Below are 15312 nucleotides of genomic sequence, written 5' to 3'. Positions count from 1 at the left end.
TTTTTAATGGTTATATATATACATAATACATTCAATGAAACTTTCTTAAAAACAATTTATTTACCAAGGCTACAAAAGTGGTGGTAAGAATAAAATAAAATATTCCGCGTTTGACCGACCCTTTTTTTTTGGTAACACACTTAATAGCATTCCTAATGCAAATGTGAAAAATAATCTCGAACGGGATGTTGGATTCCGTCTGGAGACTTTTTGATCGAAACAAAATGAAATATCCCATCTAGTATTTTATAACGAGCCGGAATGAAACATCTTGCCTGGTGAGTCTAATATATCAACAGACGCAAAACAACCCACTTTCACCTTCTTCCAGCGGGACGGGATGTTTGATTACGTATGGAAAAAAAAATAGCTAGACGGAATCTAACATCCCGTCCGAAGTTCACAACTCAGTCACTATCTCGGTTGAAAGTTCCATCCTCGTTTTGACTTGGAAATATAGTCACCACCATATTCACCTTTGCATTGGGCAAAAGTTTTGAACCATAAAGAAATAAATATATATTGTTACATTCCCACTATATCCACTTGCATTAGGAATGCTCTAACACCCAAACTCCAAAATTAATATTTGGGTTTCATATAACGGGCTTTAGAGCTAGCTACCTGGCTTAAACACATTTATCTATTTTCGAGTTGTTTTTTTTTTTCAGGGAGTAACTTTCAAGGACAAAAATGCCGAAAAAGTAACTCTCAATGACACCTTTTTATTTTTGTAATTCTCAAGGACCGAGTAGATGAAAGGCAAAAATATATACTCTTGACGCGAAATAAAAAACGGATCGGGTAGATGAAATGTCAAGTATACCCCTGACGCGAAATAATTAACAGCCCGGCCCAGACGAAACAACCTGGTGTATTTAGTATGAACATTGAATGTTCACAATGATTGGATATGAACATTTAGTGAACATTCAATATTCATAGTTCTTTGGGTATAAACATTAAATGTTCACAGTCTTTGGCATGAACATTCAATGTTCACAGTCCTTAGGTATGAATATTGATTGGGTATGAACATTCAATGTTCATAGTCTTTTGGGTATGAACATTCAATATTCACAGTCCTTGGGTATGAATATTGATTGGGTATGAACATTCAGTGTTCATAGTCTTTTAGGTATGAACATTCGATGTTCATAGTCTTTAGATATGAACATTCAATATTCATAGTCTTTGGATATGAACATTGATTGAGTATGAACATTCGATGTTCATAGTCCTTGGTAATTTGGGTATGAACATTCAATGTTCATACATCAATATATTGTATAAGGTACATTCATATATTTGGATAAAAATAATAATTGTTCATACACCAGCAGGAGGTATGAACACTCATTGTTTACAGTAAAATGACAGAAAAAGTTAAATTGGAAAATATTTATTTTAAATCCGGGCAATTTGTCTTTGAGGATTAATTTTACGAAAGAGTATAATTGGCATTAAAATAAAATAAAATAAAATGGCCGGGCTAACTTATTTTGTCCTTGAGGGTTACTAAATTTAAAATCGTGGGTTCGTGAGTTACAAATTGCTAGAATTTGTCCCTTGTGAGTTACTCATCAAAAACCGTGTTCTCTAGACTTCATTTTCTTCAAAATTGGGTGTTAGGCCCAATTTATTGTTTTTTTTTATATAGTTATATATACATTCAATGAAACTTTCTTAAAAACAAATTATTTACCTAGGCTACAAAAGTGGTGGTAAGAATAAAATAAAATATTCCGCGTTTGACCGTGTGTATGCATTTTCAATTTGTCTAAAATTTCCATCCCATAATAATAAGGGTCATCTTCACGGTCTGAATCGATGTTGGGAGTGTAGTCAACATTCAGTCTCAGATTAAAGGGGAATGTTTAAAAATATAAAAGGGTCAGGAATGCAGCCCATAAAGAGTTTCTGAACCCAAAAAATAAAAACTATACCCCACGTACACAACATTTTGATTTGACGCTGCCGCTCCATCTCGCCCGTCCAAAAAAGACAAGAAGAAGAAGAAGAAGAAGAAGAAGAAGAAGAATCGATCCATCGCGTGTTGGGTTTGAATCATGTCAATTGCGGTGTGATTTTTCTGGATTGGATTGATGGCGTATCGAAGAAGACAGGTGTCCAGGTCTTCGACTTTCAAAGAAGAAATCCAGAATAATAATAATAATAATAATGATGATGATGACAACAACAACAACAACTCTTCGGTGGCGGCGGCTCCATCTCCATCTTCTTCGTCGTCGTCTCTGGCGGCCCAAGCGATCCGGGCATCCTCTGCCCATCGCGATTCATCTCTCTCATCAGCCTATCGGGACTCTGCTTTCGCCTCCGCTGACCACCGCCAAAAATCTGCTGCTTCTAGACAGGTTTCTCTCTCTTTAGAACAAGTTCCATTCATCCCTGTTGTCTATTTCACGTTTCCATTGAAATGACTCTATTCTCCTTTTTGCATATAGGATTCCACCTCCTATGAGTATACGTCAATGAAGAATTTGAATGAATCCAAATATGGCTTTTGGGGAGTTCTCGCTAGAAAAGCTAAATCCATTCTTGACGATGAGAATGTGGCTCACCAGTTCAATAAACCTGCCCTCCATATACCATCAGATGATATGGTCAGTTTACCACTTTTTATCATTTCTTTACAGATTTTGCATTCTCAAATTCTGCTAATCATTGTATATAAATGATAGCGGTTCAAGTCAAGGATATGGTAGTATAGAGTGCCATGTATCCCTTGTGCTTTATAATAAATTATAAAAGGTCTAAAAATTTAATCATCTTATAACTTATCTTAAATTAATAAGCTTATGTTTATTCAGTCTACTGAGGTGCTAATGTATTGTCACTGTTCATTTTAACATAGCAGTTCCACCAGTCAAATCAGTCCCCTGAGAGCAGTCGAAAGACTGATAATCCTTCCTTGCAGAAGGGTTTAGATGCAATCACATCTTCTCTTAACTACATTGGAGGTACAATTGGAAAGTCCTTTGAGGTAATCTCTTTTTCTAGTGACAGTTTTCGAATGGTGTTAAGGTTGTGAAAAGTTAATTTGTTAAGCCTATATTTGACCGACGCTAGGAGGTTTCTTGGGATTAGAGGGCTTGAAAACATATGGGTGTCCGTTCACACAAAAAGTGCCTATCTCACTTTCTTATTCTATTTTTCCACTCTCCTTCCTCTTCCTCCCGTCAAATTCAGCCAAACAAAAAACGAAATTATTTTCACTGTCTGTCACCCCCTTGACGTCTCCAGTCTCTTCCCCCTCCTCCCCCTTCTTTTATCCTTTCACTGCTTGCGCTCCACCAGACCAGACTAACGTCGGTCTCACCGCTTAGTGGTTTTTTAGTGTTAGCTATGTCTTGTTAATTCCATTATACAAGTAGTTGGGAATTGAGACTGTTTTGTTTTCCTTTTTGTGGTTACAGTACCAAGGAGATCATTATTCTTCTTATTGGCCGACATAAGGAGGTCTCTTGGGATGGATTTGAGGGGGAGTGGGGGGGGGCAACTTTGGTATCCGCCAGAAATATTTGTTTGTCACACCTCCGGCCTTACTCCGTTCTCTCTTCTCCAACCTCCTTCTGCCAAAATTAACAGAAAATCTCTCACCTTCCTCTCTTTCTTTCATTCACAATTTTTATCACCAACCAACCACCAAAATCCCTCACTTCTTCTTCTTCTTCTTCTTCTTCTTCTTCTTCTTGTTTTTCTCTTATATCTAATGCCCCAACCTAACGTTGATCTGCACTGCTTTTGCGGTTTTCTAGTTAATCTTTGTTACTTTTGTGTTCTTAATAAGTTGGATCTGTTTAATTTGCTGATTATGTTTCCAGGAAGGTATGACAATTGTTGAAAATAGGACAGCAGACATCATCCAAGAAACACGCAAATTGCATATCAGGAAAAAGGGAAGCAACTTCGAGACAAAGAGTCAAGTTACTGATGTTAGTAGTCCACAGCATCAAGGGCAGATCCAAACCGACCAGGAAACGCAACTGAAGGCATCTCGCGACGTAAGGTGCCCAATGTGTGTCATTGGTTCATAAATTGGAGTGTTGTGCATGCTGGTCTGATTTTCTGGTCAAATCTATTTAGTGAATGAGTAATTGCGTAATTTTCCCCTTAAGGAGCCCACCTCCACTAATCTGGAAATTCGCTAAGACCACATGATAAATAAGTAAAGAATTGGTACTCAAGACCTGGATACTCTAAAACAAGACAACCACTTCCCGCAGAAGAGGTATAGGACAAAAGAAGGAAAAATATCTAATTCAGTATTTGGTCGATGCATATTCTGGATTTATGGGTCAGCATGTCCAAGTCATGCTTGAGGCTCTTAAACCATAGTGTGTCATGTAGTTACCTAGGCATGATATGTAGGAAACAAAGTCTGTAACTAAAAGTTGGTTTCTGTATTTGGCTCCAAAAAGTCTATGCCTGTATGATTTTCTTTGCTTCTTTGTGATCTTCTCAACTGAGTATGCCAACGTTTACAGTTTTAAAAATAACTATTTCTCAGACATACTGCCTGTTATGTCATACTTGAACTACCGATTTGGCTTCTTGCATAATATTGTTTGATGATTTAAAAGTTTATGTTTGAAACTAAAATGTGTGCTTGGTCTCGTTTGTTTGAGTCACAGGTTGCAATGGCTATGACTGCTAAAGCTAAATTACTTTTGCGAGAGCTGAAAACTGTCAAAGCTGATCTGGCTTTTGCTAAGGAGAGATGTGCTCAGCTGGAGGAGGAGAATAGGATCCTTCGGGAGAGCCGTGATAAGGGGGATAGCCCTGAAGACGATGATCTGGTAAGTGTTTTTCTGTTAATTCTGTGCTTCTAATGTTGTGTTTTTGCACAAACATGTATCTGTGTTATGTTCACTGAGATGTTTGTGATGAGTTTTGTCATGACACACACACGCGCGCATGTGTGCACGCAGACTTAAGTGAAAAAAGTAGAAATCACAAGTTATTCTCTCACGAAGGGTGGGAAGTAGGACCACCATGTATTATTTTCTTACCTATTTTTCTTTCTCGCCATAATACTCTCTCTCTTTTATAACCAGCAAACTGAACACCTATTTCTCAACATAAAATTACCTTTTCTTCAACTTCCATTCATAGCTTATGAACTTGGCGAAGAACTCGACGCATTAAAACAAACACATGAAGTGTATAAAGATTTTGAATTAATCATTTGATCCCATAACACTATTTATATTCTTCTAAAATGGGTCTCTTCTTTTTCATTAGAGGATTTGGTCAGAATCTAAAGAGAAAATTAAATTCACTAGAAATCCCAAATTTGTTCTTATTGCCTGCAAATTTTGCACCTTATATCAGGTCTGCTTGTTTAGCTGGAAAACATGGCAACTTTGTTTTAGAAAGTTTTCCACGTGTTTCTATTATTGTGGGTGCTTGGTTGAGTTGTGGTAGGGTGGGGGCCATGGAAATATTTCTAAAAAGTATGAAAATGTGGAGATATTTTTACAACATAAAACTGATGACAAAATTTTCCAAAACCCTTACCAGTCTTCTTCTGTCTTCTTCCTCTCACTTGATTTCAATCTTTCTGAAATTGATGTTTCATCTCGCGAAATTTGAGCTTCCTCCCTCTTGAGCTTGCGCTTCCTCCTCTCCCTCTTCTCTAGTTTTCACTGTCAAAAAAAAATTCAACCAACCATGTAGAAATCTGAAAAAAAAAAAAAAATCTTTTGTACGAGTTTCCAAAGCAAAACTTTCTAAAACAATAATTTCCAGATTTGCTATCTTTTGCATTCCAACCGAGCGGACCCATCGTTAGAAACTCAGAGTGAAACTGAGTTGCAAAAACTGTATTTCAATCAAAACAAAACTTTTATCCGTATTATCGGAAGAAGAAGCGGATGTGGAACATAGTAATATGAATCTTGGGCTTCGAGTACAATTGTCTTCCTCAATTCCTCCATTTTGTATCGGGAAAGACAAAATTAGATAAATTTTTATGGGTAGAGAGAGAGTCTGTGTTTTTTTTAATCTCGCTAGCTATTTCTAGGTGAGGGAGTGAATGATTTTCTCTGCTGAACTGCATACATGGAGACATGGAGTTGGAAAAGAGACGAACCAGTTCTCAATACAAGACTTTTTTTTTCCCTCTCTGTTTTGTTTGATCGTGTGGGGTCCAGTTTCACTGCTAACACTTAAAATACGCGATTTATACTATTTTGTTTCAATTAAGTCCATTTAAGGACGTCTGCTCAAGAGTTTAGATTGTCACATTAGTTCTACTTGTATGGCATATTTGGTGGACATGTCACATAAAATATCTGCGAGCGAGGCTGCATAATCTGGTGAAGTCCAGAAGAATTTGTAAACAAGGTCTTAATTACAAGGCTGTGTGACCTGTTCTTACCATTCATTATTTACTGTGCTGATTGAGTTAAATAATCAGTCGGTACAGATACTTAAAAATCATGGGATCTGTGTAAATGATTCTATATATTTGTGTATTGTGAGGATCTTCTGATTCATTCTGAATGGTTCTTGTGTCTTCAAAATCATGAGCTGCTATTTTTAACTGTATGCTGTCAATATATGCTCAGATACGCCTTCAACTTGAGACATTGTTGGCTGAAAAGGCTCGTTTAGCTCATGAGAACTCTATATATGCACGTGAGAACCGCTTCCTCCGGGAGATTGTGGAATACCATCAACTGACCATGCAGGACGTTGTGTACTTAGATGAGGGTATTGAAGAGGTCACAGAGGTGTACCCCATCACCATTCCAGCAGCCACAGACATGTGCCCCGATTACCCTCCCCCTCCCCCTCCATTGGAAGTAAACCCAGCAGTGGAAAAGGATATCTCCACTTACCCCACACCGCAACCAGTTGGCACAGTAATTCCAGAAGTGGCAAAGGTTGTACTCTCTTCCCCACTATCACCACCAATTGGCACAACACCGTCCCGTGACACAGTTCCATCCAGTTCTACTGCCCCAGTTTCTGCGCCCGGGATTTGAAGTGAGCCTCCACAATCCACCTTGCTTAAAGCCGTCTCTACTCTTCTTTTCTACCAAGATTTGGTCATGTAACATTACTTGATGTTTTGTTTGGTCTTTTTTGCCTATATTATTTATTCATTTTTTTGTATCTTCAACTGTATTTTAGTATTTGAAGCTACTGGCTGGTATTGATCATATTTATATGATTGGTTTTTACTGAATGGAATGTTAATTCAGTAGTTGGCACATTTTACTGCCAACACAAGCTGAGGAAGGCACCAAGTATCATAATTAGGTTTATGATTTTGGGACCAGTGATCTCGTTTCTTTCATAACTAGTTCATCAATTTACTTTTAACTTGATTGTTTGAAGGCAATGATTTTTCACTTGGATAGTCCAGTTTACCTCATTTTCCTAGACTAGCCTATTTGTATGTGTCTCTGCCACGTAAACAAAAAAAATGGCATGATCTGTAATATTTGGGTTTGGCAAGGGGCAAAATCGGAAAAAAAATAATAGCGTGATGAATTTACTGTTGAAACTCTCGTTTTCTTTAACCATTTCTGATTTTATTTTATTTTTCATTAATTTATAGACGTGAAACTACTATTTTACCCATGCAAAAAACAAAATAAAAAAAATAAAACAAACAAATGGCATGAGCTGTAATATTCGTGTTTGGAAAGGGGCAAAATTAGAAAAAAAAATTAATGGCGTGATGAATTTCACTGTTCCTCCCACCGTTTTCTTTAAAGAAGTTAGATATTCCTTCTGTGTACCGTCGCCCAACTCGGAGGCACTGTTCTTAAACCGCCTGTTGCTCCTTTCTTTTCTAGCGAAGCCTATTGCTCCACATGTATATTTCAGCAGCTGGAATGTTCTTCCTGCAAAGTCTGATTAACTCGCACCATTCTTTGTTAAAGAGATTACTGAGTTCCTAATCCCAATCATCTACTTCACCTTCACCCGGACCTTCTTAATATATTGAAACATGGAGTGTAAAATGCTTCGAATTTTCTGTATGTGCGTTGCAGAAACAACATGAGGATTCTATATTCTGTAGGTAGATTTCCAGAGAACACCTACCAGTTCAGTATACATTTACCCCTCACCATAGCATGCCACTTCAGTTTACCTTTAGGCAGCCTTCTCGAGTCTTGAGTCCTGAGTGCATTGTGCGTCACTAAGTACACTTATTCATAAAGAAGCTCTATACAACCTAAAAACTACGTAAATTTTGCTTCAGGTTATTACCACCCCCAAACAAAAGGATGCTTTCCCCTCAAAATGTCAAGAGATGAAGAAAGAAAATACTAGTGAAACTTGAGAAAAATTTTAGCTAACACTGATGCAAAAAGTGTGTCGAGCACAATATGTAACTTGTCAGAAGAAAGTTGAAAATATCACACCAATCAATGAAAACAAGCAAATATTACACAATAGGAAAGAGATAGCACATAAAATGAGAGATGTGTTTTTGTCTGAACACTCTTTACGTGGTATGTACGTAAAAAATTAATTTTTTATAGATGAGTTTTCAACTTCAGATTTCCTAGATGAAGATCGTGGCTTTGTAATGAGGTAGAACATATGGAAGAATGTTTCACAAGGTAGTTAGACCAACACGTATATTCTGAATTGATGGGCAAACTTCAATAGTGGAAGCTTTGCACGCAACAGTATTTGAGCATAATAAGTTCAGTTAGCTTTGCTTTTGTGAGTTTTTGATTTGTTTTATTTTTATAGAGTTTTATTTATTTTTTGTTTTTGTAGTGGATAATCTGCGAAAAAATAAAAATGTTGATGTTTTTTTTTTCTTTTTTTATTTATTTTTTATTTTTTTTATTATTTTTTATTATTTAGTTTTTTTGTATTATATACTTTTCGAATAAAAGAAAATGTTGTTGTTGTTATTGTTATTTTTTTATTTATACTATATAGTCTTCAATTAAAAGAAAATGTTTTTTTTTTGTATATTCTCTTCGAATAAAAGAAAATGTTGGTTTTGTTGTTGTTTTTAAGTGGAAATTTTATTTATAATGATAACAAAGTTTACAAATAATTAAGACAGGCGTACAACAAGCTGTGACACAAGTCCTTTCTGAACTGCAAATCCTATCCTCCTGAATACAAACTCATTAGAACTAGTTGTCATTAGGTTGTAGTCCATAACTTTTCTGCAATCACTTAAGAAGCTTAACATTGTTGTCCCAAGAAACCAAAAAGTGCCAAAACTGAACGGAATGAAACAATGCTAGTTAGCTCTACAAGCCTCCTCGTGTTTCCCAATCTTCCCTGCTGCTGCTATATTAGCTGGTTCTCCCACCTTAAAGACTCCCCTCAAACCAACTGTAGACAAATACATCTGCTGGCCGAAGTGTTGATCTTCCCTCATTCGTATCAATGAAAAAATTCATAGTTCCCTCTCCTTCTTCACTTGTACTCCAGCCTTCCAAAATGCATCACATAAAATATCCCTGACATGATCAAGTCGGTATTTGAAACCTGGAAAATGTATAAATTATGCTGTCAATGATCCTCCGTGCATGAATGTTCTTAAAAAAATGTAAAAACTTTTGTGTACATATTATATTAAGTTTCTAAGAATAAATCCTACTTCGAATACTAGTGTGAGATTTCTAGACAATTTTCTTCATAGGAAAGGAAACAAGACTTTGTCACTAAGTACACTTATTCATAAAGAAGCTTTATACAACCTAAAAACTACGTAAATTTTGCTTCAGATTCTTACCGCCCCGAAACAGAAGGATGCTTTCTCCTCAAAATGTCAAGAGATGAAGAAAGAAAATACCTGTGAAGCTTGAGAAAAAATTTAGCTCACACTGCGGCAAAAAGTGTGTCGAGCACAATATGTAACATGTCAAAAGAAAGATGAAAATATCACACCAATCAATGAAAATAAGCAAATATCAAACAATAGGGAAGAGATAGCACATAAAATGAGACATGTGCTTTTGTCTGAACACTCTTACGTGGTATGTACGTGAAAAGTTAATTTTTTCTAGATGGGTTTTTTAATTTCAGATTTCCTAGATGAAGATCGTGGCTTTGTAATAAGGTAGAACATCTGCAAGAATGTTTCACAAGGTAGTTAGACCAACACGTATATTCTAAATTGAAAAAATAAACTTCAATAGTGGAAGTTGTTTGGAGCTTTTTTAGAGTAGTGCATCGCATTTGTATTTGAAGCGAGAATAAGTTGGTTAGCTTGCTTTTTTCGTGAGTTTTTATTAGTTTTTTTTTTTATGGGATTTTTTTTTTGGTAGTATATTTGAAAAAAAATAAAAGAAAAATGTTGTTTTGTTGTTATTTTTTTTTTTTTATTTTTTATTTTTTTATTAATTGTATATACTCTTCAAATAAAAGAAAATATATTTTTTTTTTATTCTCTTCGAACAAAAGAAAATGTAGGTTTTGTTTTTGTATTTAAGAAGAAATTTTATTTATAATGATAACAAGTTTAACAAATATTTAGGACATGCGTGCAACAAGCTGTGACGCAAGTCCTTTATGAACTGCAAATCCTATCCTCCTCAATACAAACTCGTTAGAACCAGCTATCATTAGGTTGTAGTCCATAACTTTCTGCAATCACTTAAGGAGCTTAACTGATTGTTGTGCCAAGAAACCAAAAGTGTCGAAACTTAACAGAATGAAACAATGCTGGTTAGACCTATAAGCCTCCTCGTGTTTCCCAATCTTCCCAGCTGTTGCTCTATTAGCTGGTTCTCCCACCTCAAAGACTCCATTCCCAAGCCCTACCAACCGAGACGCTCAAGTTACATCAACACACGCATGCCTCCCCTCAAACCAAGTGTAGACCAATACATCTACAGGCCGAAGTGTTGATCTTCCCTCATTCGTATCAATGAAAAAAATTGCGGGAGCCTCCTAGTTCACTTGTACTCCAGCCTTCCAAAATGTATCCCATAAAATATCCCTGACATGATCAAGTCGGTATTTGAAACCTGGAAAATGTATAAATTACGCTGTCAATGATCCTCCGTGCATGAATGTTCTTAAAAAAATGTAAAAACTTTTGCGTACATATTATATTAAGTTTCTAAGAATAAATCCTACTTCGAATACTAGTGTGAGATTTCTAGACAATTTTCATCATAGGAAAGGAAACAAGACTTTGTCACTAAGTACACTTATTCATAAAGAAGCTCTATACAACCTAAAAACTACGAAAATTTTGCTTCAGGTTCTTACCGCCCTCAAATAGAAGGATGCTTTCTCCTTAAAATGTCAAGAGATGAAGACAGAAAATACCTGTGAAGCTTGAGAAAAAATTTAGCTAACACTGCGGCAAAAAGTGTGCCGAGCACAATATGTAAGATGTCAAAAGAAAGATGAAAATATCACACCAATCAATGAAAACAAGAAAATATCAAACAATAGGGAAGAGATAGCACATAAAATGAGACATGTGCTTTTGTCTGAACACTCTTACGTGGTATGTACGTGAAAAGTTAATTTTTTCTAGATGGGTTTTTTCACTTCAGATTTCCTAGATGAAGATCATGGCTTTGTAATAAGGTAGAACATCTGCAAGAATGTTTCACAAGGTAGTTAGACCAACACGTATATTCTGAATTGATGGTGCAAACTTCAATAGTGGAAGTTGTTTGGAGCTTTTAGAGTTGTACATGCGACTTTATTTGAGCAGAATAAGTTCAGTTAGCTTTTCTTTCGTGAGTTTTTGATTTGTTTTATTTTTATGGGGTTTTTTTTTTTTTTTAGTGTGGATAATCTAAAAAAAAAAATAAAAATTTTTTTTTTTTTTTTTTTTTTTAGTATATATACTTTGAATAAAACAAAATGTTGTTGTTGTTATTGTTTTTTTTTTTTTTTTTTTTTATTTATAGTATATACTCTTCAAATAAAAGAAAATTTTTTTTGTATATTCTCTTGAATAAAAAGAAAATGTAGGTTTTGTTTTTTTTTTTTTAAGAAGAAATTTTATTTATAATGATAACAAATTTTAACAAATATTTAGGACAAGCGTTTTTTTTTTGTGACGCCAAGTCCTTTTATGAACTGCAAATCCTATCCTCCCTGAATACAAACTCTTTAGAACCAATTTGTCATTAGGTTGTAGTCCATAATTTTTCTGCAATCACTTAAGGAGCTTTAGCGATTGTTGTGCCAAGAAACCAAAAGTGTCGAAATTTAGCGGAATAAAACAATCTTTGGTTAGCCCTATAAACCTCCTCGTGTTTCCCAATCTTCCCGGATGTTGCTCTAAAATGAGACTTAAAGACTTTTGTAAACCTACCACGTGGTAGGCTCAAGTTACATTAATTTTTCAAGATGGGGTTCAAACCATTTCCTAGATGATACAAGATGTGGCTTTGTAAGTCCTTTAGAACATATGGAAATCTATCCTTTGAATACAAACTCGTTAGAACAATTTTGTCATTAGGTAGTAGTCCATAACTTTCTTAATCACTTAAGGATCTTAACAGATTGTTATGCCAAGAAACCAAAAAGTGTCAATTTGAGCGGAATGAAACAATGTTGGTTATAGCTCTACAAGCCTCCTCGTTTTTTCCCAATCTTTTTTTGTTTTTTTTTCAATTAATTGGTTCTCCCACCTTAAAGACTCCATTCCCAAGACTTACCAACGGAGAGGCTCAAGTTACATCAAGACACGCGATGCCTCCCCTCAAACCAAGTGTAAATAAAGAAAAAATAATACATTTGCAGGCCAAGTGTTGATCTTCCCTCATTTTATCAATAAAAAAAATTCGGGGAGCCTCCTTCTTCACTTGTACTCCAGCCTTCAAAAATGCATCACATAAAATATTCTTGACATGATCAAGTCGGTATTTGAAACCGGGAAAATGTATAAATTATGCTGTCAATAATACTCCGTACATGAATGTTCTTGAAAAGATGTAAAAACTATTGCGTACATATTATATTAAGTTTCTAAGAACAAATCCTAATTCGAATACTAGGGTGAGAATTCTAGACAATTTTCATCAAAGAAAAGGAATCAAGACTTTGTCACTAAGTACACTTATTCATAAAGAAGCTCTATACAAACTAAAAACTACGTAAATTTTGCTTCAGGTTCTTACCACCCCCAAACAGAAGGATGCTTTCTCCTCAAAATGTCAAGAGATGAAGAAAGTAAATACCTGTAAAGCTTGTGGAAAAATTTAGCTAACACTGCGGCAAAAAGTGTGTCGAACACAATTGTAACATGTCAAAAGAAAGTTGAAAATATCACACCAATCAATAAAAACAAGCAAATATCACACAATAGGAAAGAGATAGCACATAAAATGAGACATGTGCTTTTTTGTCCGAAAAAACTTTTTACGTGGTATGTGCGTGAAAAGTTAATTTTTTTTTAGATTTTTTTTTTTTAACTTAAGATTTCCTAGATGAAGATCGTGGCTTTGAAATGAGTAGAAAATTAGAACATTTGGAAGAATGTTTCACAAGGTAGTTAGACCAAACGATATTTTGAATTGATTTTTTTAAAACTTCAATAGTGGAAGTTGTTTGGAGCTTTTAGCTTTTTGTTGTTGTTTTTAAGTGGAAATTTTATTTATAATGATAACAAATTTTACAAACAATTAGGACAAGCGTGCAACAAACTGTGACGCAAGTCCTTTCTGAACTGCAAATCCTATCCTCCTGAATAAAAACTCGTTAGAACCAACTGTCATTAGGTTGTAGTCCATAATTTTCTGCAATCACTAAAGCAGCTTAACATATTGTTGTGCCAAGAACCAACAACATTGGTGTAAACCGAGCGGAATGAAACAATCTTTGGTTAACTCTACAAGCCTCCTCAAGTTATCACACAATAAGAAAGAGAAAGCACATAAAATGAGACATGACTTTTGTATGAGCACACTTACGTGGTATGTGCGTGAAAAGTTAATTTTTTCAAGATGGGGTTTTTAACTTCAGATTTCCTAGATGAAGATCGTGGCTTTGTAATGATGTAGAACATATGGAAGAATGTTTCACAAGGTAGTTAGGCCAACAAGTATATTTTGAATTGATGGCGCAAACTTCAATAGTGGAAGTTGTTTGGAGCTTTTAGAGTAGTGCACGCGACTATATTTGAGCAGAATAAGTTCAGTTAGCTTTGCTTTTGTGAGTTTTTTTTTTTTTTTTATTTTTTTTTTTTTTTTAGTATATACTCTTTGAATAAAATAAGATGTTTTTTTTATTTTTTTTTTTTTTTTATAGTATATACTCTTAAAATAAAAGAAAATGTTTTTTTAGTTTTTTTTTTGTAGTATATACTCTTGAATAAAAATAAAATGTTATTGTTGTTGTTGTTGTTTTTTTTTTATTTTTATTTATAGTATTTACTCTTCTCTTGAAAAAAAAAAATGTTGGTTTTGTTGTTCTTTTTAAGTGGAAATTTTATTTATAATGATAACAAATTTTACAAATAATTAGGACAAGCGTGCAACAAGCTGTGACGCAAGTCCTTTATGAACTGCAAATCCTATCCTCCCGAATACAAACTCGTTTGAACTAGCTGTCATTAGGTAGTAGTCCAAATAACTTTCTGCAATCACTTAAGGTGCTTAACAGATTGTTGTGCCAAGAAACCAAAAGTGTTAAACCGAAGCGGAATGAAACAATCTTTGGTTAGCACTAGAAGCCTCCCTTGTGTTTCCCAATCTTCCCCTGTTGTTGCTCTATTACTTTGGTTCTCCCACCTCAAAGACTCCATTCCCAAGTCCTAAGTTAATTTTTCAGAGAGGCTCAAGTTACATTCAACACATGCATGCCTCCCCTCAAACCAACTATAGACCAATACATCTGCAGGCCGAAGTGGTTATCTTCCCTCATTCGGATCAATGAAAAAATTCATGGAAGCCTCCTTCTTCACTTGTACTCCATCCTCTAAAATGCATCACATAAAATATCCCTGACATGTTCAAGTCGTTTTATTTGAAACCCGGAAAATGTATATAAATTATTGTCAATGATACTCCGTGCATGAATGTTCTTGAAAAATGTAAAAACTATTTTTTACATATATTATATTAAGTTTCTAAGAACAAATCCTAATTGAATACTAGTGTGAGAATTCTAGACAATTTTCATCATAGAAAAGGAAATAAGACTTCGTCACTAAGTACACTTATTCATAAAGAAGCTCTATACAACCTAAAAACTACGTAAATTTTGCTTCAGGTTATTACCACCCCCAAACAAAAGGATGCTTTCCCCTCAAAATGTCAAGAGATGAAGAAAGAAAATACTAGTGAAACTTGAGAAAAAATTTAGCTAACACTGATGCAAAAAGTG

General features: G+C 35.0%; 1 protein-coding gene across 2 annotated transcripts; it reads left to right on the top strand.

Moving 5' to 3' along the window:
- The first annotated feature begins 1829 nt into the window (after positions 1-1829).
- Positions 1830-7216, top strand: LOC147490379 (uncharacterized). 2 transcript variants are annotated; one of them, XM_086569782.1, is made up of 6 exons: positions 1830-2375; positions 2466-2624; positions 2879-3004; positions 3846-4025; positions 4656-4820; positions 6594-7216. In XM_086569782.1, the coding sequence occupies exons 1-6, from the start codon at positions 2106-2108 to the stop codon at positions 7011-7013; spliced, it is 1320 nt and encodes a 439-aa protein (XP_086425908.1). In that variant the 5' UTR covers positions 1830-2105; the 3' UTR covers positions 7014-7216. The 2 variants fall into 2 exon arrangements, with proteins under 2 accessions (XP_086425908.1, XP_086425907.1); XM_086569781.1 differs by having other exon boundaries at positions 2876-3004.
- The last annotated feature ends 8096 nt before the right edge of the window (positions 7217-15312 follow it).

The sequence above is a fragment of the Coptis chinensis genome, chromosome 7, assembly GCF_015680905.1.
Source record: "Coptis chinensis isolate HL-2020 chromosome 7, ASM1568090v1, whole genome shotgun sequence".
Classification (NCBI taxonomy): domain Eukaryota; kingdom Viridiplantae; phylum Streptophyta; class Magnoliopsida; order Ranunculales; family Ranunculaceae; genus Coptis; species Coptis chinensis.
This window is presented reverse-complemented; position numbering and strand designations above follow the sequence as displayed.